Below are 25,609 nucleotides of genomic sequence, written 5' to 3' on the forward strand. Positions count from 1 at the left end.
TTGCCTGGGAGACAAATCCCTCTCCTGCCAGAGGGAAGTGCTGCCCCTGTGCCACTCCCTCCCTGCTCCCAGGGACTGTGCTGGGAGCCCTGTGGCTCCAGGTGGGATTCTCTAAGCTCTGGCCCCTCCAGCATGCTGTGTGTCCTGAGGAGGGCACGGCTCAGCCCCTGGAAAAAGAAGGGACAAGAAGGGCTGAGTCACTTTGTGTCACTCCCAGCCCACATTCCCTGCCCAGGTGGGACACACGGAGGAACCCCAGGAACATTCCTGGCAGGGAGCAGGAGCCACTGAGGGCTCTGTGCAGCTCCAGACACAGAACCAGCCCCGGCTTGAGCACCCCCCAGGAATTTAGGTTCCAAACACTCACCTGGAGGAGACGCTCCCGTGCAGGCGGGACCAGACGGCAACACTCAACAAAACACCTTTACCACGGACCAAGGGATCCCTCCGGACTTGTTTGGCTCCTTTGTCCCTGGAAACGAACCTCAGGCGAGCACCTTTGCAGCCATCGGGTAAATCCCGGCCAGGGCAGGAAACCCTCCCGAGCAAAGTGAATTTTGGTCACTCCCCACGTGGTCCCCGCCCCGCCGGCCGCGCTCCCGGGGCTCGGGCAGGGCCGGGGGAGCTGCAGAGATTTAATAAAAGTGCGTTTCCTGTCAGTATTTCCCCGCTTTGACTCACGTGGCAGCCTCCGGTTTTGGCATTTTTTGGTTTCCTCTTCTGTAGCCGTTTCCATCCCTGGCAGGACCTTCCCTATCTGGAAATAAAGATTAAATATTTCAACTGGGTTTTTAATAAACAGAGATTTTGGCGTGGGAGGGTGCGAGTCACAGAGCAACTGAGGGAGAGGAAGGAGCGCGTCAGGTCTTACCTGGCAGGTGACGGGTGAGCTGCACTTCTTTGATGGAAGGGAAGAATTTCCAGGCCCTGCTCAGCACCTGTACGAGGGAATCAATCCCGTTCTGCCGCGCCCGGCCGAGCCGCAGAGGGTCAGTCCAGCCCCGCAGCCGGAGGGGCCCCGCGGGGCTCGGCACCTCTCCCGTCCCGGAGCGCCGGGGCGGCGGCGGCGAGACCGGGCTGGGGTGAGCCCGGTCCCGGTCCCAGCTCCAACCTCGCCTCGGTCCTGCGGCCCCGGGACCCGCAGCGGAGCCCGGCAAGACCCGAGCCCCCAGTGCCGGTGCCGTCCCTGCTCAGGGGCCCGGGCTCGGAGCAGCGCCGGGAGCGGCCCCCGGGCCGGAGCTCCGGCCCCGAGCACTGGTCGGTCCCGTTGCGGTCCGTGATGAGTAACCTCCGTCCGGGCGGAGCAGGCGCGGCCGGGCCGGCTTTGAGCGGCGCGGGAGGGGCGTGGCCGGCCAGGTGAGAGGGGCTGCAGGTGTGAGGGGCGGGGCCGATGGTATTTGAGCCCCGGGACCCGCCCGCGGCCCCATTTGCTCGGGCAGTGCGCGGAGGGGCAGCAGCGCCCCGGGGCGGGTGCGGGGGTCTCGGGCTCTCGCGTCTCCTTTATTTTATGTGTTATCATTTATTTCATTCCTTTTCTTCATTTTATTTCTTTCTCTTTTCTTCTTCCCCTCCTCTCCTCTGCCCCCCTCCCTCCCCACCCCGGTCTTCCCCCCCCACCCCTCCCTGCCCCGACACCCACCCAGACCCCCCCCTGCACCCCTCACCCTGCCTGCTCCTCCGACCCGCTCCTCCTACTCCCCCTACCTGCCCATCCCGACCCGCTCCTACCTCTTCTTCCTCCCCCTGTCCCCTACCAGCCCCCCACTCCTCGTCTCCCTCGCCCCTCTCCCTGCTCTCCTGCACACCCCGATGCCCCCCATTTTCCCATCTCTCCCCCCCACTTCTGGTCCTCCTCCTGCCCTCCCTCTCCACGCTCCTGTTCCTCTGCACATCTCAAACCCCCGGGCCCCGCTCCACCATTGCTTCTCCGACCCACCCCGACAGCCGGGGCAGCGCTCTGGGAGCCTGGTCTGAGCCCCCAAACACGGCCCCGGCTCTGCCTCCAGCCCCGCACGCGGCGCTGAGTCGCGGCTTCGCAGCTCTAATCGGAGGCGGGTTTGGGCCAAAGGCTGGACTTAGAGCTGAGACACAGAGACTCACGCTACCCAGATGAACCTGGTTTGAGCTTCAAAACGCGGGATTTGGGCTTTAATCCAAGCCCCCCAAAATGCAGTGCTTGCTCTGTGAAGCCCAAGCGCTGCCTGACCTGGCTTTCAAGACCCCACAACACAGGACTTGATCTCTCTGTGATCCCAAATGCCGTCTACGTGACACTGGTTTGAAGCCCCAAAACACAGCTTAGTGTGTTTTTCTGAACTTGGGCAAATGAGCTCATTTCTGGGCCCAAACACACAGGACTCGGTCTCTCCTCAAGCCCCTAAAATGCAGGACTTGGTCGCTCTTGCTGGTTTCAGGACTCCCAAATGCAGCGTTTAGTCTTGACCTGAGCCTGATTTTGAGCCCCCAAAATGCAGCACTTGGATGTCTCTGTTAGCCCAAAAACTGACTGAGTGCACCTAAACCGCCGCACTTGGTCTCTCCGTGAGCCCAAGTGAGGCTGGATCTGAGGACCCCGACCCGGCCCAGGGTCATGGCACGACCTCAGCTGGGCACCAGCAGCGGTTCCCTCACCCTCACCCGCGGGAGAGACCACAGACACAAACACGGCCCTGGGGTGTGAGCAGTTTAATAACGGGCACCAAGAGAACAAACAGAGCGGCAGCGGCGGCCCCGCCCCGGCCCCCTATTATGGACATCGCCCCTCGCATAGTCAGTCACCCCGGGCACCGCCCACCCGCTCCTATTATGGACATCGCCCCGCCCCTCGCACAGTCAGTCACCTCGGGCACCGCCCACCCGCTCCTATTATGGACATCGCCCCGCCCCTCGCACAGTCAGTCACCCCGGGCACCGCCCACCCGCTCCTATTATGGACATCGCCCCGCCCCTCGCACAGTCAGTCACATCGGGCACCGCCCATCCGCTCCTATTATGGCCACTGCCCCGGCCCTCAGGCTGTCAATCACTTTAGTCACAGCCCACTCCTTTTGAGGAGCTCACCCCGCCCCGCACGCTGTCAATCACCTTAATTACCGCCCGCCCACTCCTTTTATGGACATCGCCCCGCCCCTTGGAGCTGTCCAGCATCTTAATCACCGCCTCTGGGCCCTCACACTCCTTTAAGGGAGGCCACCCCGCCCCCAGAACTGCCCACTCCTTTTATGGGCATCGCCCCGCCCCTTAAACTGACACTCATCTGAGTCACCGCCCACTCACTCCTTTTATAGACACCGCCCCGCCCATCGCGCTGTCAATCACCTCAGTCACCGCCCACACGCTCCTTTTTTGGACATCGCCCCGCCCATCGGCACTGTCAATCATTCCGTGACCGCCCGCCCACTCCGCGGTCCCTCTTTATTCTCTGTCGCTCCTGTCTGTCCCGGTCCCTCTTTATTCCCTGTCCCTCCTTTCTATCCCGGTCACTTTTTATTCCCTGTCCCTCCTCTCTGTCCCGGTCACTCTTTATTCCCTGTCCCTCCTCTCTGTCCCGGTCACTCTTTATTCCCTGTCCCTCCTCTCTGTCCCGGTCACTCTTTATTCCCTGTCCCTCCTTTCTGTCCCGGTCCCTCCTTTCTGTCCCGGTCCCTCTTTATTCCCTGTCCCTCCTCTCTGTCCCGGTCCCTCTTTATTCCCTGTCCCTCCTCTCTGTCCCGGTCACTCTTTATTCCCTGTCCCTCCTCTCTGTCCCGGTCACTCTTTATTCCCTGTCCCTCCTCTCTGTCCCGGTCACTCTTTATTCCCTGTCCCTCCTCTCTGTCCCGGCCCCGCCCGGTCGCGCATTCCCAGCAGGATCGGCCGCTCCCGCCCGCGCCGTTCGGGCCGGGCACACTCCGGGCCGTTTTCTTTGACTCCCGGCAGGTCTCGCTGTCCCCACCCCGCCGTTTCTTCGGGCCCCTCTGACTCCGAGGTCTCCCTGCAGGAAGAGGTCAATTAGTGGTTCTAATTGCCAGAGGTAGGGAACAACTATCAGCATTCCCTGAACAGCGCCGGCACTTCCAGGAGTAACCCGGGATGGTGGGAGGTGTCCCTGCCCGTGGCAGGGGGTGGAATGGGATGAGCTTTAAGGCTTTAACCCACTCTGGCATTCCATGAGGACTCCACGAGTTCTCCCTACCCTTATTTTGCACCGTTTTCTTTCAAATTCTCAAAGTTTTGTTAAAGGAATAATTCTAAGATTATTCCAGGAATAAAAAGGGGAGTGTAGAACACACCAATCAGTCCTACACCCACGAAATCCTCATTAATTGGAAGCCTATTCCCTCAGCCCTGCCCTTCTTTGGATTTCCTGGAAAACCTTAACAATCCTCCAGTGTGTAAGAGGTCTGGGATTACCAGCTTTGCTCTGACAGGGCCAGGGCAGGTTTGGATCCCTTGTTCCTCTGCATTCCTTATTCTTTAACCAGGTTTCCCCCAGACTAGGACAAGTTTGGAATTATTAGAAACGGGTCAAGTTTGCATTTTTTCCCCACTGTTTAACAACTATTTCCAAATTCCTGGAATTCCTCTCAAAAGTGCCCCAGAAAACTTTTCCAAGGTCCTCAGGAAATTCCTGACTCATTACCAAGTACAGAGCACAGAAGAAGGGAAGAACCAATTTCTCAGCACTTCCCACCTGGAATTTTCTTTCCCCATAACTCCTCCCTGTTGCTCGTTTTCCTTGTGGAGCCTCAGAGGGTGCTGGGAGGAGATTCCAGAGTTCCAAACCAGGATCCCAGACCCAGGGGGTGTCCACAGAGGGGAAGGAGTCTTGGCTGCTCCAGTGGATTCCCTCCAAATTCCCTGGCCTGCCAGTCCCAGCTCAGCCCCCACAGAGGCTCCTGCACCACCTACAAGGCAAAAAGCAGCAGAAGAAAAGGATTTATTTTGTATTAAAGCTATTTCAGGTTCTTAAACCCAACCCAACCCTTGCTTTGGAATTTTGTTGGGTGACTAAATGGTGGTGGGCACAGGGCATGTCATTAATTAAGCTCATTCAATTAAGCTCTCAGTGATGCTTTCTGGGCAAGACCAGCTCATTCCCCACCTTCAGTTCCTGCCCAAGGACTGGTTTGCACAGGACAAACCCCCTTCCAAGCAGGGATTTTGCTCCACAACATCTGAAAATGAGTCTCAGAATCAGCACAGATGTCACATCCCAGTCAAGGAAACCACAGCAAGTTTGAATGAAAATTCTGAAGTGCCCCACTTGGGACATGAAATAAATCCCAGCATTGCTGGGCACGAGAGGTTTAGCTGAGAACAAAGTGATTTTTCAGAAGAAGCAAACACAAATTGCTCAAAAGTTTGCAAAAAAAAAATTTCTTTTTAATTTAACACCACACCAAACCCCTGGTGCCACCCCTGGGCTGATTCAATATCCATAAACCCCTAAATTCAGATTTCTGTGCCCACCAAGGACATTTCTCCAACAGGAACCTCCTCATTCCACACCAACTCAGCTCTGAACCATTCCAAAATCACCCTGGGATAAAGCCCTTCCCAGGACCAGGAGGATCCAGCCTGGCTCACTGTTGTGACACCCAGGCCATAAATTAAGCAAATTTAAAAGTTTAAAACAGGTATGAGAGCCCAGAGCCAGGACCTTGTGGAGTTAAAGCCAAGATTTTCCAAGTCTGACATGGAACAAAGGAAAGGCAGAAATCCAACAGGGATGAAGATGCTTTAAGCCCACCCGAGGGATGAAGGCAGGAAATCATCACCCAAATTCCAAGCCCAAAGGGAAACTCTGCCCAAGATTTCATTTAGTCATTAATATCGAAATTAGAAGGTGTAACCATGACCCCAAAACTGTATAAATTCCTTATTTTACACCAACAAGCCAGGCAAGTTTCTGCCCAGTATGAACTGGCTTTGCCTCCAACACCGTTAATAAATCCCTTTGCTGCCAAGAGAATAACAAAGTCTCTTAAGCAGTTATTTATTTCGGGGCTTCTGCGGCTTCAAACCCCCCAGCAAAAGGTGTTGGGCACACGGGATATCCCGGAGGGATCCCACATTCCCAGGGGAATGTCCCGGGAGCGGCCCTGGGCGCTGCCCCCGCACCCCACACCTCCCGGGGAAGGTGCTGCAGCCCCTCAGGGAGCCCCCAGAGCGGCTGGCAGCGAGCAGAGCCCCCGTCAGTGCCCCCCCGGCAGCGCTCCCCGCAGTGCCCCCCGCAGTGCCCCCGGCAGTGCCCCCCCCGGCAGTGCCCCCCGCAGTGCCCCCGGCAGCGCTCCCCGCAGTGCCCCCCGGCAGTGCCCCCCGGCAGTGCCCCCCGCAGTGCCCCCGGCAGTGCCCCCGGCAGAGCCCCCCGCAGCGCTCCCCTCAGTGCCCCCCGGCAGTGCCCCCCGGTAGAGCCCCCCGGTAGAGCCCCCGGCAGTGCCCCCAGTAGAGCCCCCGGTAGTGCCCCCCGCAGTGCCCCCGGCAGAGCCCCCGGCAGAGCCCCCCGCAGTGCCCCCGGCAGAGCCCCCCGCAGTGCCCCCCGGCAGTGCCCCCCGCAGTGCCCCCCGCAGTGCCCCCCCGCAATGCCCCCCCGGCAGTGCCCCCCGCAGTGCCTCCCGCAGTGCCCCCGGCAGAGCCCCCCGCAGTGCCCCCGGCAGAGCCCCCCGCAGTGCCCCCGGCAGAGCCCCCCGGCAGTGCCCCCCGCAGTGCCCCCCGCAGTGCCCCCGGTAGAGCCCCCGGCAGTGCCCCCGGTAGAGCCCCCGGCAGTGCCCCCGGCAGTGCCCCCCGCAGTGCCCCCCGCAGTGCCCCCCCCGCAGTGCCCCCGGTAGAGCCCCCGGCAGTGCCCCCCGGCAGAGCCCCCCGGCAGAGCCCCCCGGCAGTGCCCCCCGCAGTGCCCCCCGCAGTGCCCCCCCGGCAGTGCCCCCGGCAGAGCCCCCGGCAGTGCCCCCGGTAGAGCCCCCGGCAGAGCCCCCGGCAGAGCCCCCCGGCAGAGCCCCCGGTAGTGCCCCCGGCAGTGCCCCCCGGTAGAGCCCCCGGCAGTGCCCCCGGCAGAGCCCCCGGCAGTGCCCCCGGTAGAGCCCCCGGCAGAGCCCCCGGCAGAGCCCCCCGGCAGAGCCCCCGGTAGTGCCCCCGGCAGAGTCCCCGGCAGTGCCCCCGGTAGAGCCCCCGGCAGTGCCCCCGGCAGAGCCCCCGGCAGTGCCCCCGGTAGAGCCCCCGGCAGAGCCCCCGGCAGAGCCCCCCGGCAGAGCCCCCGGTAGTGCCCCCGGCAGAGTCCCCGGCAGTGCCCCCGGTAGAGCCCCCGGCAGTGCCCCCCGCAGTGCCCCCCGGCAGTGCCCCCCCGGCAGTGCCCCCCGGCAGAGCCCCCGGCAGTGCCCCCGGCAGAGTCCCCGGCAGTGCCCCCGGCAGAGCCCCCGGCAGTGCCCCCGGTAGTGCCCCCCGCAGTGCCCCCGGTAGTGCCCCCCGCAGTGCCCCCGGTAGTGCCCCCGGCAGTGCCCCCGGCAGTGCCCCCCGCAGTGCCCCCGGTAGTGCCCCCGGCAGTGCCCCCCCCGCAGTGCCCCTCCCGTCAGTACCCCCCCGTCAGTGCCCCCGGTAGAGCCCCCGGCAGCGCCCCCGGCAGTGCCCCCCGGCAGTGCCCCCCGGCAGTGCCCCCCGGCAGCTCCCGCCGCCCTCAGGCCGCTCCCGGCCCTCAGGGCCCGGCCCCTCCCGCGGCCCTCGGGACGCGGCGCACGGACAGCTCCGTGCCCGCCCTTCCCCGGGCAGTGCCCCGCAGTTCCCGCCGGGAGCACAAGCCCTGCCCTCACCAGTGAGGACGCGCAGCAGCTCCCGGAGCAGCTCCCGGGCCGATCCTCCCTGCCCACAGCGGCGCCTCAGGCCGCGCCGCCGCCATGTTGGCCGCCATGTTCGGGCGGGGCCGCCGCCACTTCCGGGTTCCACTCGGTGGTTCCGGTTCCGTCTCGATGATCTTGGAGGACTCGCGAAGCTTTTTTATTTTTCTCTGCCGTGGTTTTTAAGCCCTTTTTAAGCCTTTGGGGTTTTTCCGTGTTTTTCTCTGTGGTGTTTTCCTATTTTTTAATTTTGCTCTGTTTTCTGCAGGAGTTCGGGAGCTGGCGGCTGAAAATTCTTCCGCCCAAATTAGCATCACTCATCCATATTTTGCATAATAACTCATCAATAACTATTATTAATAACAATTATTAAATATAACGGTATTGCTATTGATTACATTGTTATATATTACAATATATATTACGATATATATTACAATATCTATTACAATTTATATTACAATTTATATTGCTATATACTATGTTGTGCTGTCACGTTATTATTAAATGCTACGTTACTAGAGTTTAATAATATTTGTTATTGTTAATAACTATTGCTAATTATTAATGAGCGCTCGCGGTGGAGCCCGCGCGGTTCCTGCGCTCCAGGCGCTCCCAGGAGATGCCTCATCCCCATCCCCTGGGAAGCTGCAGGAAACGGCATAATTATTTGTTTGGATTTTTTTTTAATTTTCTATTTGGGGTTTATTTTATTTCACTTTTAGTTTAGTTTTGGTTTTCCCCTCGAGCATTACGCCGCGCCCCCAGGGAGATTGACAGGTGAAGCAGCCAATGAGAAGGCGGCACCACCGGCCGGGGGGCGGAGTTGGCCGCGCGATGACCAATGGGAGGGCGGTGCGCCGGTGACGACAGCCAATGGGAGGGCGGTAGGTGACTCGTAGCGTCTGCGCGGGCAGTTTGAATCGCGGGAGCGGTTGGGGCGTCGGGATGGAGGGGAGCGCGCGGTGAGCACGCCGGGACCCCGGGATAGCGGGATAGCGGGATAGCGGGATAGCGGGGCCAGGGTCGGGATAACGGGACCTGGGTACTGGGATCGGGATCGGAGTACTGGGATCGGGATCTCGGGATCAGGGTCGGGGGACTGGCATTGGGACCCCTCCGCCATCCTGCCCTTCCCTGCAGGAGCTTCGAGGCGCAGATCCGCAACTACCGAGGGCCAGACCCGCTGGAGCCCTGGCACAGGTGAGCACGGTCCGGCCCGGACCCATCCCTGCCTCGGGAATGGTCCCATCCCTGGCTCAGGATTTGCCCACCCCTGGCCCAGGAATTGCACACCTCTGGCTCAAGATTTGCCCATCCCTGGCACAGGTATTTCCTTGGCTCGGGATTTGCCCACCCCTGGCTCGGGATTTGCCCACCTCTGACTCAGAAGTTGCCCCATCCCTGGCCTGGGTGTTTCCCTGGCTCAGGAACTGCCCATCCCCGGCTCAGGAATTGCCCCCCGGCTCAGGAATTGCTCACCTCTCTCCCGGCTGTTTCCCTGGCTCAGGAATTGCCCCACCTGGCTCAGGAGTTGCCCCACCCCTCTCCCGGGTATTTCCTTGGCTCGGGAATTGCCCCCCCCGGCTCAGGATTTTCCCCTCCCTCTCTCCCGGGTATTTCCTTGGCTCAGGAATTGCCCACTCCTGGCTCAGGAGTTGCCCCATCCCTGGCCTGGGTGGTTCCCTGGCTCAGGAGTTGTCCCCACTCTCCCTGGTGTTTTCCTGGCTCAGGAATTGCCCCCCCCCCCCCCCCCGGCTGTTTCCCTGGCTCAGGAATGGAATTGCCCCATCCCTGGCCTGGGTGTTTCCCTGGCTCAGGGTTTGCCCATCCCTGGCTCAGGAATTGTCCTCCCCTCCCGGCTGTTTCCCTGGCTCAGGAATTGCCCCCTCTCCCGGCTGTTTCCCTGGCTCAGGAATTGCCCATCCCTGGCTCAGGAATTGCCCCATCCCTGGCCTGGGTGTTTCCCTGGCTCAGGAATTGCCCATCCCTGGCTCAGGAATTGCCCTCCCCCCTCCCGGCTGTTTCCCTGGCTCGGCGCTGACCCCGGATTCTCCTCAGGTACGCTCAGTGGGCAGAGGGATGTCTCCCTCTCCCAGAGAAGGAATCCTGCTGGCCCAGGCTCCTGGAGGAGCTGGTGAGGACGTTCCTGGGCGACCAGAGGTACCACCAGGACCCGCGGTTCGTCTCCTACTGCCTCAAGCTGGTGGGTACAGCGGCACTTTCCGGGAATTCAGCTGTCCTAATGGAGCAGTTCTGGGGACACAAACCTGTGGGAGGCCCCAGGGAGGGAAATGGAATTCAAATCCTCTGCAGAACTCCTGAAGGATAATGTGTTTTTAAGCTGTAGTGTGAGAAGGAGTTTATCTGCTTTTATCCTTATAAAATTATACTTCCCTCTGACAAAAACTAAGAACTTGTCGCAGTTTGTTTTGTCTGTGTCTCCCTTGGGTTTTTTGGGAGTCCTGATGGTTGGTGCCCCCTCTCCTGTGCAGGCAGAGTTCATCTCCTCCCCGTGCCAGTTCTTTGAGTTCCTGCACGGGAAGGGGGTGGGAGTGAAGAGCTCGGAGCTGTACACGGCGTGGGCTCTGCAGCTGGCGGGCGATGGCGACACTCAGGGGGCAGCGGCCGTGCTGCACAGGGGGCTCCTCTGCAAGGCCCAGCCCAGGGACCACCTGCAGCAGCTCCTCTGGTAACTCTGGGGCCCTTCTCCTCCCTGCTTCACTCCTCATAAAGCTCATTAGAGTCATAGAATCAGTTGGGTTGGAAGAGACCTCTGAGATCATCAAGTCCAACCCTTGGTCCAACCCCACTGTGATCACCAGATCATGGCACTCAGTGCCCCATCCAGTTTCACCTTAAAAACCTCCAGGGTTGGAGAATCCACCCCCTCTCTGGGCAGCCCATTCCAATGCCTGAGCACTCTCTGTAAAGGATTTCTTCCTGATATCCAATCCAAACCTCCCCTGGCAGAGCTTGAGCCCATTGTGCCCCCTTGTCCTATTGCTGAGTGCCTGGGAGAAGAGACCAACCCCCACCTGGCCAGAACTTCCCTTCAGGGAGTTCCAGACAGTGCTGAGGTCACCTCTGAGCCTCCTCTTCTCCAGGCTGCACACCCCCAGCTCCCTCAGCCTCTCCCCACAGCACTTGTGCTCCAGTCCCTTCTCCAGCCTCGTTGCTCTTCTCTGGCCCCGCTCCAGCCCCTCAATCTCTTGCCTCAACTGAGGGGCCCAGAACTGAACACAACACTCAAGGTGTGGCCTCCCCAAGGCAGAGTCCAGGGGAAGGGTCACTGCCCTGGTCCTGCTGGCCATGCTAGTTTGGATCCAGGCCAGGATCCCATTGGCCTTCTTGGCCACCTGGGCACACTGGTGGCTCCTGTTGAGCTTCCTGTCCCTCAGTCCCCCCAGGTCCCTCTGCCTGGCTGCTCTCCAGCCACTCTGTGCCCAGCCTGGAGCGCTGCAGGGTTTGGGGTGGCCAAAGGGCAGGACCTGCACTTGGCCTTGTTGAACCTCATCCCATTGCAATCAGCCCATCTCTCCAGCCTATCAAGGTCCCTCATTAGTGCCCCTCGTTAGCCACAGGCGGTGTGTGGGTCAGTGTTTCTTCTTGTGTGCGGTAGCAGAGGCAAGTTAATAGTTATTCATATTAGATATCAATTAAATACTTCTCTGCTCTTCAGTATTTGTTGTTGGGTGTTTTGGGAGGTTTGTTGAGATAAACTGTCCCAGAGTGGCTTCAGTGATTTCACTCAGAAGGCAAATCCCTGAGCTCAAAGTGCTGGGATTTTAGCAGTGAACTGGGGGAAGCTCAGTTCCAAAATCCATGTCAAATATAATGCAAAATTAAAGCAAACACCCAGTTTTATTCTCCTGTTGGAGGCTTTTTTAGTTTTGCAGCTGTGAAGGGAACAGGAGATGTCCATGTACAGCAAAGATCCTGGTTTTCAGTGCCAAACTCCAGGGCATGATTGCACAAGGAACTCCAAGTTCCTGGGAGGTGGGAGGAATGCAGGGCAGGGGATTTCATGGTAATAACTGACACTTTTTGCAATTCAGCTGCTTGCAGAGTTGTGATCCTGGGAATCCTCCTTTGCCAGGTGAGGCTGAAAATACCTGTCTGAGTTGGAACTCCACTAAATGAATCTTTCCCTTCAATCAGTGAGTTGTGTCATTGAAGGAAACAAGTTTTCTGTTTCATTTTTTCTTGACTTTCCTTAAAAATTCTTAAGGAAACTGAATTTGAAACAAGTCATTAATTTTCCATTGCTCCAAGTTAATAAAAATTCATTAATGAGCAAATGATTTCTGCTTGTTAATTAGTGGAAATATTAATGTTCTCTGTTCCAGGTGCTGCTGTTGTGAGACCACTGCAGACCTCCCATGCTGACAATCTAATAATGGCTCCTCAAAAAGGGGTTTCAAATGTTAATCCCTGCAAAAATCAGGTAAATTATTAAGATTTTGGGCGTTGTGGGGAAGATGTTTCATAAAAAGTTTGGATTGATGAGCTTGACTTCAGAAGAAAGATAAAATATAGGTGTGTCTTAGAACTGTTGGTGCTGTTTTCCTGCTGCATCACATCTCCAAAGGAATGTCCCTTTATTCTTGGAAGGACTAATATTATCCATGGATTCTGTGCCAGTTGTGCAGCTTGGATTTTATTTTAGTTTTCAATCTGATGTTTTCTTGCTTGGATTTTATTTCAGTTTTTAATTTGATGTTTCTTCCCCCCTGCTCCTCTTTAGGCTCCCGATGCTGCTGGTCCTGCTGCAAAAGAAGTGTAAGTGTTTGGGTGAGACTTTTGAGGTCACACCATGAGAAAATGAACTCCCTCCAAGGACAAATCCAACCAACCTGACCTTTCCCTGCTTTCTCCTGGCAGGAAGTACATCACCTACATCTCCAAGTCCGAGGTGGTGCCCAAGCCACCCTGTGCTGGTGCTGCTGGGTGTGAGCAGGTGCCCATGTACAACAAGAACCTCCTGCTGTGCGAGGGCTCCGAGCTCTCCTTCGAGGAGCTGAGAGCCAGGAGATACTTCCAGAGGCACAAGCAGCTCAGGAGGCAGCAGGAGATGGGTAATCCCTCTTTTCCCACCTATCCAAGCAACTGTTTCCTGGGTCTGCTCAGCCCTTGGCTTTGTCTTTCCAAGCCCAGGGTTGTCCTGGTGCTGTTTGTCCTGAGCAATTGGAGATCAGGAAAAAATTCTTCACAGAGAGACTGCTCAGGCATTGGAATGGGCTGCCCAGAGAGGGGGTGGATTCCCCATCCCTGGAAGGTTTTAACCTGAGCTTGGCTGTGGCACTGAGTGCCATGATCTGGTAAAGGGACTGGAGTTGGACCAAGGGTTGGACTTGATGATCTGGGAGGTCTTTTCCAACCCAACTGAGAAGAGCAACGAGGCTGGAGAAGGGACTGGAGCACAAGTGCTGTGGGGAGAGGCTGAGGGAGCTGGGGGTGTTTAGCCTGGAGAAGAGGAGGCTCAGAGGTGACCTCAGCACTGTCTGGAACTCCCTGAAGGGAAGTTCTGGCCAGCTGGGGGTTGGTCTCGTCTCCCAGGCACTCAGCAATAGGACAAGGGGGGCTCAAGCTCTGCCAGGGGAGGTTTAGGTTGGATATCAGGAAGAAATTCTTTGCAGAGAGAGTGCTCAGGCATTGGAATGGGCTGCCCAGAGAGAGGATGGATTCCCCATCCCTGGAGGCTTTTCAACTGAGCTTGGCCGTGGCACTGAGTGCCATGATCTGGTAAAGGGACTGGAGCTGGACCAAGGGTTGGACTTGATGATCTCGGAGGTCTCTTCCAACCCAGTTCTGTGGATGTGGCACTGAGTGAGAATCCACCACATCTTGATCCAACCCCACTGTGAACACCAGCCCAGGGCTGTGAGTGCCCTGGGCTGGTGATCACAGTGGGGTTGGATCAAGGGTTGGACTTGATGATCTCGGAGGTCTTTCCAACCCAATCAATTCTATGATTCTGTGATAATTAGCAGTGCTGAGGGTTGTTGTGCACAGCAAATATGACTAAATTTTAAATGCAAGCAGCTTTGAGAAACCCAGGATTAATTGTTTGATTAAATATCCTCATTTAATCCTTAGAAGAAGAGGAGAGAGACTCCATGAGGAAGAAGGAGTTGGCCATGCTGGAACTGCAGGCCCTGAAGCAGAAGCTGGACCAGCTCACCCAGCTCAGTGAAGGCCTGGAGAAAACCAGGCTGGAACCAGCAGCTGAACCAAACCAGAGGGTGGTGAGTGTGCTCTGGGCTGGGCATGGGGTCTGCCCCACAGGATTTAGGTGTGCCTGAGGAACCAGAGGGGATTGCCAACCAAATGTGCAAGTTCTGCCTGTGATGCTCACACAGATACTTGGAGCAACTTAAAATACTCAGATTTTAATGGTTACACCCCAAAGGTTTGGGGTTTGCATCTCTAGAATTTAGTTTTAGATGCAGAGAAAAGTTCTCTCAAGTGTGAAAAGCTCTTCTAGTGATGCAGAACTAAAGGGGAAAGTGAGAGTGGCTGAACTTGGGGTTTTCAAGGGAACTTTCTTGGGTGTCGAGGGAACTTTCTTTGGTTGTCGAGGGAACTTTCTTGGGTGTCGAGGGAATTTTCTTGGATTTCACAGCAACTTTCTTGGGATTTTCAAGGCAACTTTCTTGGGATTTTCAAAGGACCTTTCTTGGGTGTCAAGGGACCTTTCTCGGCTGTACTTTGTGGACTGTTTGGTGTCAAAGGCCATTTCTTGTCCCTAAAGGTGCCCCGACATGTGAAGCCCAGCACAGGGAAGAGGGTGGCACCTGCTCCAGCTCCAGAACTGCACAGAGTGGCAGAGCAGCCCCAGCCCAGTGTCCCCTCAGCTGCTCCCACCCTGCCCCCAGCACAGCCCCTCGGCCACCGGGGCACATCCCTATGGGAAGGAAGGGAGGACAAGGACAAGGACAAGGACAAGGACAAGGACAAGGACAAGGACCCAGCCAGAGCTCAGCCAGAGCCTGGGGAGCTCCACAGGAGTGTGGGACACCCTCCCTTCGGTGCTGCCTCAGCTCAGGAGCAGGCCCAGCCCAGCTCAGCCCTGCAACAGTGAGTAGGAACTGGCTGCTTTGGTTTGTGTCCTGGGAATGAACTAAAAAGGAGTCTCTTCCCCTTCTGAAACAACAAACCCAGCTGAGGTAGCCTGTGGAAAGTGGTATTTGTTAGGCATAGCTCAAGCTTGGGCCTTGTTGCAGGGTCTAATTCCTTCAGGCCCTGGGGATTAATTGTGGTAAGAGGAAATTCAGTGTGTGACTGCCTGGCTGTCCCTGCCATGCCTGGAATAAGCACCAGGAATGCTTTGCTCGTGCAGATCCCACTCAAAGGTCTCCAGGGAAGGATAAAAAGTGTTTGTATTTCTCTCCTGCACTTGTGCTGTGGGGCTGGGCCAGTAGAGGACACAAAATTGGGGGGCAGGGGGGCAACCCAGGCTGGCAGAGGAAGGGGTGGCTGAGCAGGCTTGGCCTAGCTGGAACCAGCTATTCACTCATGGAATTCTTGGAAGCAAACTGTGCCCAAGGAAAGCACTTCATGCATTGGGAGTCTGGAGGACTCTGCTGCCTTCCAGGTTTTACATTTACTGGCACCTGTAGGAGAGATTCTGGGGTTGATATTTATTAATATGCTAAAGGACTTGTCACTTCGTTTCAATAGGGATCAAAATGGGCTTTGAAAGGTTTTATTCCAAGCTGATGTTGTCCCCCTTTCCTCTGAAGGCACCTCACCAGGAGATGCACTGGATTAACCCCTGCTGTGGATGCGAGGGAAGGTGAGGAGCTCGCTCTGGATGGAGCCTGGGGCTGTGACTGCTCCTGGCTGAGGATCAACCATTGCATGGGAACTCTGGTTCCAAGCCCAGCAAAGCTTTTGGACTTCCCTGGCTCCATCCTGTGTGTCTGGGCAAGGTGTCTCCATCCCTTCCATGGATCCAGCGCCTGTTCCCACCCTCTGGGCAGCCACTTGGTCAGGGTGGTTGTCCTTGCTGGGACACACCATTCCTGGGAATTGCAGGTGGATTCCTCAGAGCCCACCTGGCTGTCCCAGGTCCCTCTTGCCCCTCAGGGCAGTTTCCCTCAGGAATTTGCCCTCCAGAACCCTGAACAAGCCAAAACCCCTCCCAAAACCCTTCACTGTCATTCTGCTACTTGCCTTGTTTCCTCCTCCTCACTAACCCTTTTCACAACTGGAATGTCCATAAACAACCCCAGGCTCCTTCAGGAATGATCTTGCTCTTGTCTTTTCCAGCCTCCAAGGGTGGAAATACCTCCTTTGCCTCTGGAAACGTGTCCCAGGCCACCCCAAACACATCTCTGGGAGGAACAACACCCTTCAAGGTGCAGCCGTCGCCCACAGTGCACACCAAGGAAGCCTTGGGTAAGGTTTGGGATCACATCCTGCTTCCTCTGGAACAGTGGGATCTGCCTGCACATCCTGGTGCTCCACCAGCCAAGGAAGGTCCTTCCTGATGGCCAAGTGCACCATTCAATCAGCAAAGACAATGTGAAATCAGGAATCTTCTGCTGGGGTTCGGGTGACCCAAAACTTCGGACCAGAAATGGATGTTTTTAGAACATCCACAGCCCACGAATCCCTGGATAAGTCACTGCCACATCCCACGAATCCCTGGATAAGTCACTGCCACATCCCACGAATCCCTGGATAAGTCACTGCCACATCCCATGAATCCCTGGATAAGTCACTGCCACAACCCATGAATCCCTGGATAAGTCACTGCCACAGCCCATGAATCCCTGGAAAAGTCACTGCCAGGCTTCCTTAGGAGTGTCTTCTATCATTGCTCTCAGGGTCTCCTGTTTTGGATCTAATTTGGAAGTTAATAAGCTCTGATTGTGTTGAGCTGAATAAATCTCTGTAAGAAGAAAACAAAAAACACCCCCCCCCAAAACTTGTGGCATTCATTAGTTTTCTAAAAATCCAAGAAATTAAAGGAGAACTTGCTCCAATGGAATCTCCTCTTGGAAAGGAAAAGGGCCAAGGCACCACCACTGGACCTTCCAGAGTCTGTTCAGTTGTCTGAGGTGTTTAAATGCAACAATAATTGATATTGCCATTTAATAAATGATAAGGACATTACAACTGATTAGCATTTCAGGCTTCTGTTCAACTGGTATTTGATGTGACTACTACTCAGTGGAAGAACCTCTGAAAATTTCTTTGCTGGGAGTGTTATTCGGTTTTTTGTTGGATTTTCTTCTTGACTTTTCCAAATTTTCCTTCTTTTCTCTGTATTTCTTAGGCTTTCTCATGGATATGTTCCAAACCCCCATCTTGCCTGAGTCATCTCCCCTGGCAAACAATGAACTGGAGGCCCTTTGCAGGAAGAATGGTGGGTGCTGTTTATTGACCCAATCCATGACATTCCAGCCTTCATTTCCCACTTCCAACATCCCACCAGTCCCTGTTGGAAGAGTTGATAAGGGTGAAACCACCCAGGGCTTTGCAAGATGAGCACAGAGAGATTCCACAACTGCCTTTGGGCTGGAAAAATGTCGTTTCCAAGCATTTCTAGGAAAGGGGATTTGAGTGGGAATTCTGCAGTTGGAGGGTCCTGGATAGGGGGGGAAATGGGGCTGTTTAAATAATCTGTTTTGGGTGAAGACAACATTGGGTTTCTCTTCTTTTTCAGAGCCTACTGGATGTTTGAAAATGAATGTTGGTGTCCCTGCCACTCCTGCATTTTCCATCTTTCAGGATGAGAATGAAAAGGAGAACAGCAGGTAAGGAAGGGGAAAGGAACAGCCAGGCTCAGCTCGTTAAGAATTCCATACAGGATCGAGTCCATTCCATAGAACTTGGCCATGTAGCAGAAACTTTGGGGGGTTGATATTTAATAGTCAGTTGGGATTGGGCTGGATACAACTGGTAGGAGCTGCGTGGAGTAGCATGAGGAGAGCTGGAGTTGCTACTCCATGGAATGACCCAAGTTCCCTGCCTGGACAGTGCATGGGAGGCTTCATTTCCTGGGGAATTGGTGGATAACTCGTTTCTTGGAGCTGCTTTATCTTCTCTGAGTAGCTGCAAATGGGACTCTTAAAAGAGAAACAAAAACTTAAACCAGGAAAGTGTGTTGTGGTCGGTGTACCTGGGAAAGTTCCTGGGAAAGCTGCTCTAGTCTCCCTGTTTTTCAGGATCCCACAGCACAGGAACAAGGCAGAGGAGCCCAGAGCTCTGGGACAACGGCCCTTGGCTGACTGTGCAGCAGAAGTGAGTGATGATCCTGCAAGGATCAGCTTTGGAAGTGGGTTATGGACTTTGGGGGAGGGATCAGGTTTACCTTTGTCCTCTCCCAGTCCCACAATATTCCTGGGAATGATGCCCAGCTCAGTCTGGATGCCCTTTCCCGTTTTCTGCCAATGGGATGAACTGTTTGATTGTTAATTGTCATAAAATTCCTGGGAGAGCAACAGTGGGGACCTCCAGCCCTGGAATGGATCCAGCTGCAGTTCCTGGAGAGGGAAAGAGACATTTCACCTTCCAGCTTCACAGATTCCACAGCCAGGGAGATGCACAAAACCTCAGTCTGCTTGGCTATGTGATCCCTGAATCCTGAAATTGGCTTTTTCAGACTCTCATGGCAAATTTTTTTGTGCTCTGGTGCTGCTTATTGCCAACATTCAGGTCTGATCCAAACCTGGGATGTAGTTCATGTTGCCATTCCTTTATTTTCCCAGCAATCCTTTATTTTTTCTGATATTACATCAGCTGACTCCCCATTATTGCCAGAGCCTGCTGGAGGTCCCAGTGCAGAGAATCTGACGGTTTCATTTGAGCTCTTTTTCCTCCTGTGCAGGAAGAAACGGGGGCCACAGAATTCCTGAGGGATGATTACACGGTGTGGAACGTCCCCTGCAGCAACAAAACCTTGGCTGCCAGTCCAAACAGCACCAGGGACTTTGCCAGAGCTGCCCGGCTCGTCTCAACCCCCTTCAGCTTCTTGTCTGCTCAGCCCCGACCGCCCTTGGAGGACAGAGGTAAAATCAGGGATATTTGGGGTTGAGAGCAGGGAATTTGGTGTTTCCTGACTCCAGTTCTGCCCGAAAATCCCCCCCAGGGGGGGCTTCAACTGCTGCCACTCCTGAGCCCACATTCCCTGTGGAAAAACAGCTGGGAGAGTTGGCCCAGCACATCAGTTTTCTAGGAATTTATAATGGGAGGGATAAGATGTTTAAGGGAGAACATAATGGGTGTGTCCAACCATTCCAAGGGGTTGGGAAGATCAGAGCATTGGCTGAGTCCCAGCCCACCTTCAGGCTGCTCTGCCCCTTTTCCTCCTTGGAATACCCTGGAGAAATCCAGCCCTGAGCTTTACTCTCATATTTTAAATTAGGCTCATGGAGTTGTAGTTATTGTGGGGGAGAATCCTCTAAATGTTCCTGCTTTGGGGGGAAACAAACACTGATTTCCTCTTGTTGCTGCTCCCTCTGTCCAGCCCGTGGGGATGAGCAGCCACAAATGGACTTGGAGTTTTCTGGAGAGCTGCACAGACAGACAAAAATCAAGAAATTAAGGTATGTCACGACTTGCTGGGATTGTCAGGACATCCAGAGCAGAGCTGGGCTGCTCTGCTGCTCCCAGTGCAAGTTTTCCAAGGAATGGGATGGGATGTGACCCTGAGGTGGGTGACAATGCCCCAGAAATGCTTCCAGAATTTCAGTTTTGCCACATTTAAATTCAAAATGGACTGTCCAAAAATCCAGTCCTGTCTTCTCTATTGGCTGATGAAAACTTTTGGGTACTGAGGAATGTGACTTGACCAAGTCTTGCTTTCCCAAGAAAATTCCAGTTTATTTATCTCAGGGTTGGCCAAGGCTGTGAGTGTGAACATCTGACAGGTTTTGGCTTCCTGAAGGTGCCAAACCCCCTGGCAGAAGTGCCAGTCAGGAATATTTTGGTTTAATCCAAGTGCCAGTCAAGAATATTTTATTTTAATCCAAGTGCCAGTCAAGAATATTTTGGTTCAATCCAAGTGCCAGTCAGGAATATTTTGGTTTCAATCCCCAGCCCTGCCCTTGAACACGTCACAGACCAACAGGAGCTCCAAGGAAACATCCTGAAACACGGGAATGGGATTCAGGGAATTGCTGCAGCTGCTCCTCAGCGGTTCCTCGAGCAAAGCACCACAAGCAGAGCTGAATATTCCTGTGCTGGGCTGGACAGAACTTCCCAGGAGCAGCTTTGTGGAGCTGGGACAGCCCAGGGTATGAGAGCTGAAGGCACGGAGCATTCCCTGGGTTTTTTTCCTGGATATTCCAAGGCTGGAGCACTTGGACCCTCTGCTCACCTCCAAGGGGTGTGAGGAGGGACAAGGGTGGGATGTGCTTGGATGGGGCCCAAGATATTCCAAAGTGAGGGAATACTTTGGAGCACTTCCAGGCTCTGTGCTCATCAAGGTGCAAATGCTTTGGGAAAATCTAGCATTCTGTAAAAGCCAGATTTCTGGAATGTGAAAATCAAGGAATATTTAAATGACTCCTCTTAGGAGTTATCCCCTGACAAGGGATTAGAACAGGATAATCTTTAAGGTCCTTTCCAACCCAAACCAGTCTGGAATCCTGTGATAGGTATTTTATTTGGTGGAGAGGGAAAATTCCAAATCTCCCATTTAAAAATCACAACCTGAGAGGAACTTCTGCTTTTAATGCTCACAGATTTTCCCACTAAATCCACTTCTTGCTTCCAGGTCCAGGACTTTATAATATTTTCTTTAAATCAGTGATGTTCAGTCAAGTATAACCTTGTGTTAGCTCTTTGTTATGACACTTATTGCTTAAATCCTTAAATCTGTTTTTTTCCATGAAGTCCTTGTGGAGAACCCCTGGGATAAGGACCTGATTTGCCAGTTCCTGTCAGAGCTTCCCAAACCACTGCACAGCTGTGCCAACTACTTTGAGTGGAAATCTGCCCTCCCACTGATCACCCTGAAGGCTGAACTCCCACTGGGTAAGAGCTTCACACATTCCATTTCTTGGTGTTTTCCTGGGAAAACTTCTCAGGACTGCTTTGGAATTCAGCTTCCTTGGGTGTATATCCAGATACCTTCCAGATTATGCCAACCTCAGATTTGGGATTAGACCAGGGCTTGGTTTGTAGCATAAACCTTTTAGATGGGGGAGTGGGAGTGGCCATTTTCCCAGTTTCCCTTCCCATCTCAATCCCTGCATGGCCATTTTCCCGGTTTTCCTGATGGAAAATGAGCTGGAGCTGACCAGAAATCCCACAGGATTTCCTGCATAGGCTGGAGAGATGGGCTGATTGCAATGGGATGAAGTTCAACAAGGCCAAGTGCAGGTCCTGCCCTTTGGCCACCCCAACCCCTGCAGCGCTCCAGGCTGGGCACAGAGTGGCTGGAGAGCAGCCAGGCAGAGGGACCTGGGGGGACTGAGGGACAGGAAGCTCAACAGGAGCCACCAGTGTGCCCAGGTGGCCAAGAAGGCCAATGGGATCCTGGCCTGGATCCAAACTAGCGTGGCCAGCAGGACCAGGGCAGTGACCCTTCCCCTGGACTCTGCCTTGGGGAGGCCACACCTTGAGTGTTGTGTTCAGTTCTGGGCCCCTCAGTTGAGGCAAGAGATTGAGGGGCTGGAGCAGGGCCAGAGAAGAGCAACGAGGCTGGAGAAGGGACTGGAGCACAAGTGCTGTGGGGAGAGGCTGAGGGAGCTGGGGGTGTTCAGCCTGGAGAAGAGGAGGCTCAGAGGTGACCTCAGCACTGTCTGGAACTGCCTGAAGGGAAGTTGTGGCCAGGTGGGGGTTGGTCTCTTCTCCCAGGCACTCAGCAATAGGACAAGGGGGCACAATGGGCTCAAGCTCTGCCAGGGGAAATTGAAGTTGGAGATCAGTAAAAATTCTTTGCAGAGAGAGTGTTCAGGCATTGGAATGGGCTGCCCAGAGAGGGGGTGGATTCCCCATCCCTGGAGGTTTTTAACCTGAGCTTGGCCGTGGCACTGAGTGCCATGATCTGGTAAAGGGACTGGAGTTGGACCAAGGGTTGGACTTGATGATCTTGGAGGGCTTTTCCAACCCAATTGATTCTATGCATGGCCATATTCCCAGTTTCCCTTCCCATGTGGGACTCAGCTCCCAGTCCCTGCATGGAGCAGCCACGTGTCACCAAAGGCTGCAGGACAGAGATTGCAACACTTGTGGCACTCAGACATTAGTGTTTACTTTTGAGGACGTGGCCTTTGCAATTTGATCACTGACTGAAATGGAAACACTTGGGTTTAGTGTGTGGCACTTCCAACACTCCTGGTTTCCAGAGTGAGTCCAGGATTTTTCCTGCAGAAGGCATGACTTGGAGGGAAAGACCAGCACTTAAATAATTCCTGTGGGCTGGTGCTCTCCTGTTTTCCCTGGGTGGGGATTCTCTCCCTGGGGTTTGCAAGCAGGATTTAATATTGTCCATCTCTCCAAGGTTCCAGCTCATTCCGTGTGGATTGCTTGGTGGGAGAGGGAGCTTTTGCCCAGGTCTATCAGGCCTCCCTTCTGGACTCCAGCAACCCAACGAACAGGCAGAAAGTCGTGTTCAAGGTCAGTGGGGGGGACCAGGACACCTTTCCTGGAGTAATCCTGGACTCTGGAGGTGATGACACCTCCTGGCCTTTCCACTTCAGACTGTCCTTTTGGGGGATCTTCTCATCAACATTTAGGCTTTCAGAGAAAACCTTTGTCTTAAAACCTGAAGGATGTTTTTAGGAGAAAAAGGTGATTTACATTTTTCTTTGAGCATCAGAGAAACACCAAAGAGTGTGTAGCCACAATGGAATTGTGGCATGGAACTGAATTCCTGGTTCAAGAGGATTAATCACTGGATGTGTTGACCTGAGGTTGTTTTCTGTGAGGGGACTGAGGCATTGTCACAGTTTTCCCAGGGTAGCTGTGGCTGCTCCATCCCTGGAAGTGTCCAAGGCCAGGCTGGGCAGGGCTTGGAGTAACCTGGGATAGTGGAAGGTGTCCCTGCCCATGACAAGGGTTTGGAACAGGATAATCTTTAAGGTCCCTTCCAACCCAAACCAGTTTGGAATCCTGAGATAAGTATTTTATTTGGTGGAGAGGGAAAATTCCAAATCTCCCATTTAAAAAACCCAACCTGAGAGGAACTTCTGCTTTTAATTTTCCCACTAAATCCACTCCTTGCTTCCAGGTCCAGAAACCTGCCAACCCTTGGGAGTTCTACATTGCAACCCAGCTGGTGGAAAGGCTCGACCCCAGCCTACACCACCTCTACGTCCACTTTTATTCTGCTCATTTCTTCCAAAATGGGAGCATTTTGGTGGGTGAGCTCTACAACTGCGGGACGTTGCTTGTAAGTGACATCGACTTCTCTTCTGGAGCATCTCTGTCCTTTTGGAGTGCTGACAAATTCTGGCATTCAGATGTTTCCTGCACTTCATTCCCCCTCATTGTGAACACATTCTGTGCATGCCCACAGCCCTTTAGCCATACCAAGCTGTCCATGTGTCCTTTGGGTTGCAGAACGCCATAAACATTTACAAGCAGCTCCCTGAGAAGGTGATGCCTCAAGCCCTGGTCATCTACTTTGCTGTCAAGATCCTTCATATGGTGGAGGAGCTGCACAGCTGCCAGATCATTCACGGGGACATCAAACCTGACAACTTCATCTTTGGGCAAAGGCAAGTGTTTCCCACCCTCATGAGACGCCGACACGTCGCGATATCGGCGCCGTGGCTCACGTGGCTGTTTCTTGTCGTGGTTGTTGAAGGTTCCTGGACAACGACATGTGTGACATAGATGGGCTCTCTCATGGCCTGACCCTCATTGACCTGGGCCAGAGCATTGACATGAAGCTCTTCCCTGAGGGAACGGCGTTCACTGCCAGGTGTGAGACATCTGGATTCCAGTGCATTGAAATGCTGACACAGAGACCGTGGAACTACCAGGTAAGGGATTCCCTGGAATGCTGGAGCTTCCTGCCAGGATGAGTCTGGCAATACTGGCAGTTGTACCTACAGCTTGTTGCTTTCCAGGCACACTCCTGAGCCCCCTTGCAGAGCTTGTCCCCACAGGGGGTTCTCAGCCCATTTCCAGAGAAGAGCAACGAGGCTGGAGAAGGGACTGGAGCACAAGTGCTGTGGGGAGGGGCTGAGGAAGTTGGGGGTGTTCAACCTGGAGAAGAGGAGGCTCAAAGGTGACCTCAGCACTGTCTAGAACTGCCTGAAGGGAAGTTCTGGCCAGGTGGGGGTTGGTCTCTTCTCCCAGGCACTCAGCAATAGGACAAGGGGGCACGATGAGCTCAAGCTCTGCCAGGGGAAATTGAAGTTGGAGATCAGTAAAAATTCTTTGCAGAGAGAGTGCTCAGGCATTGGAATGGGCTGCCCAGAGAGGGGGTGGATTCCCCATCCCTGGAGGTTTTTAACCTGAGCTTGGCCGTGGCACTGAGTGCCATGATCTGGTAAAGGGACTGGAGTTGGACCAAGGGTTGGACTTGACGATCTCGCAGGTCTTTTCCAACCCAATCCATTCTGTGATTCTATGGATGTGACACTGAGTGAGAATCCACCACGTCTTGATTCAACCTCACTGTGATCACCAGCCCAGGGCACTCTGTGCCCTGGGCTGGTGATCACAGTGGGGTTGGATCAAGGGTTGGACTTGACGATCTCGCAGGTCTTTTCCAACCCAATCCATTCTATGATTCTGTGGTCTTGGCACGTTGTTCACATGAAACTGGTGTGTTCTTGTTTAGACAGACTACTTTGGCATTGCAGCCACAGTTTACTGCATGATCTTTGGCACCTACATGCGGGTGAAGAACGAAGACGGGGTGTGGAAGCCTGAGGGAACCTTCAGGAGGTTGGTGTCAAAACCCTTCCCAAAACCTTTGCTAGAAAGACATGCCCTTAGCCCTGGTTGGGTTGTGGGTTCTATCACAGCTTTCAGCTCCAAACTGAGGAGGTGGAAATAGGAATGGATATTTTAACAGCTGGAATTTGGCTTTTTTGGGGCTCCTTTTGCAGACTTGTCAACGCTGAGCTGTGGAAGGAGTTCTTTGAGACCTTGCTGAACATCCCCAGCTGCCACAGCCTGCCCTCCCTCAGGGCCCTGCGCCAGAGGCTGAAGGATTTATTCTGCAGGTCCTACCGAAAAGAAATCAAGTTCCTTCGGAGCAGATTCGTCGTGTTGCTCAGCCAGAACAAACGCTCCCGAAAATGAGAGTTGATTTTGCACAGTTATCAAGGACTTGGGGGTTTGTGGCTGTGAAATGTTTATATGGTTACTTGTTTTTAATTAAATCGGTTTAGTCTTGACTTTAGCAATAATGACTTGCATCTTTCTGTGCTTTTAGGGGGGAAAATACACTAAAATGAGTTGTTAGTTGAGCTTGCCCAGGTTTGGAAGGCTTTGGGTTGGGGCTTCTTCTGCTCTACCTGTTCTTAGGAGCTTCCAGGATGGAAGGAATGGAGGTTTGCAGGTCAGATTTAGCTTGGGTAGGACTGAACTCACCCTTGACACCTTCACTTCTGACTTTCTAAACACCATTATTAGAACTCAGGGGAAAACCAAGAGGAAAGTGTGTGTTGTTTGCCTTTGCAGTGGCAAAATATTGGGAGAACACTCTAGGAAAGGGTTCCTTTAAAAGGAGTGTTTGATCAGCACAAGACCAGCGAGGAGGAGAAGGCATTAATCTCACTTGTGCATCTCCCCACAGGAGGGAGACAACGGACCTTTCCTTACCCTCCCTCTGCCTCTGTCTCAGGGGTATCTCAGGTGGAAAACCAAGGTGAGCTCAGCCCAGC

At 54.4% G+C, this 25,609-nt stretch overlaps 1 protein-coding gene across 1 annotated transcript in view; it reads left to right on the top strand.

The window, feature by feature from the left end:
- The window catches only part of BUB1 (BUB1 mitotic checkpoint serine/threonine kinase), a 47,323-nt gene extending 22,198 nt beyond the window's left edge, over positions 1–25,125 (top strand). The window contains exons 18-41 of the mRNA XM_071582270.1: positions 8,949–9,008; positions 9,867–10,011; positions 10,301–10,497; positions 11,864–11,904; positions 12,155–12,252; positions 12,553–12,587; positions 12,690–12,883; positions 13,905–14,053; positions 14,560–14,885; positions 15,551–15,603; positions 16,080–16,208; positions 17,092–17,181; positions 17,482–17,572; positions 17,984–18,059; positions 18,646–18,826; positions 19,285–19,363; positions 19,857–20,053; positions 20,655–20,795; positions 22,267–22,382; positions 22,996–23,157; positions 23,328–23,485; positions 23,575–23,752; positions 24,559–24,665; positions 24,830–25,125. Of these exons, the coding sequence (XP_071438371.1) occupies positions 8,949–9,008; positions 9,867–10,011; positions 10,301–10,497; positions 11,864–11,904; positions 12,155–12,252; positions 12,553–12,587; positions 12,690–12,883; positions 13,905–14,053; positions 14,560–14,885; positions 15,551–15,603; positions 16,080–16,208; positions 17,092–17,181; positions 17,482–17,572; positions 17,984–18,059; positions 18,646–18,826; positions 19,285–19,363; positions 19,857–20,053; positions 20,655–20,795; positions 22,267–22,382; positions 22,996–23,157; positions 23,328–23,485; positions 23,575–23,752; positions 24,559–24,665; positions 24,830–25,025 (3,199 nt within the window). The 3' untranslated portion in view covers positions 25,026–25,125. The remainder of the gene's footprint in view (positions 1–8,948; positions 9,009–9,866; positions 10,012–10,300; positions 10,498–11,863; positions 11,905–12,154; positions 12,253–12,552; positions 12,588–12,689; positions 12,884–13,904; positions 14,054–14,559; positions 14,886–15,550; positions 15,604–16,079; positions 16,209–17,091; positions 17,182–17,481; positions 17,573–17,983; positions 18,060–18,645; positions 18,827–19,284; positions 19,364–19,856; positions 20,054–20,654; positions 20,796–22,266; positions 22,383–22,995; positions 23,158–23,327; positions 23,486–23,574; positions 23,753–24,558; positions 24,666–24,829) is intronic.
- The last annotated feature ends 484 nt before the right edge of the window (positions 25,126–25,609 follow it).

Source organism: Pithys albifrons, chromosome 2, assembly GCF_047495875.1.
Source record: "Pithys albifrons albifrons isolate INPA30051 chromosome 2, PitAlb_v1, whole genome shotgun sequence".
Classification (NCBI taxonomy): Eukaryota; Metazoa; Chordata; class Aves; order Passeriformes; family Thamnophilidae; genus Pithys; species Pithys albifrons.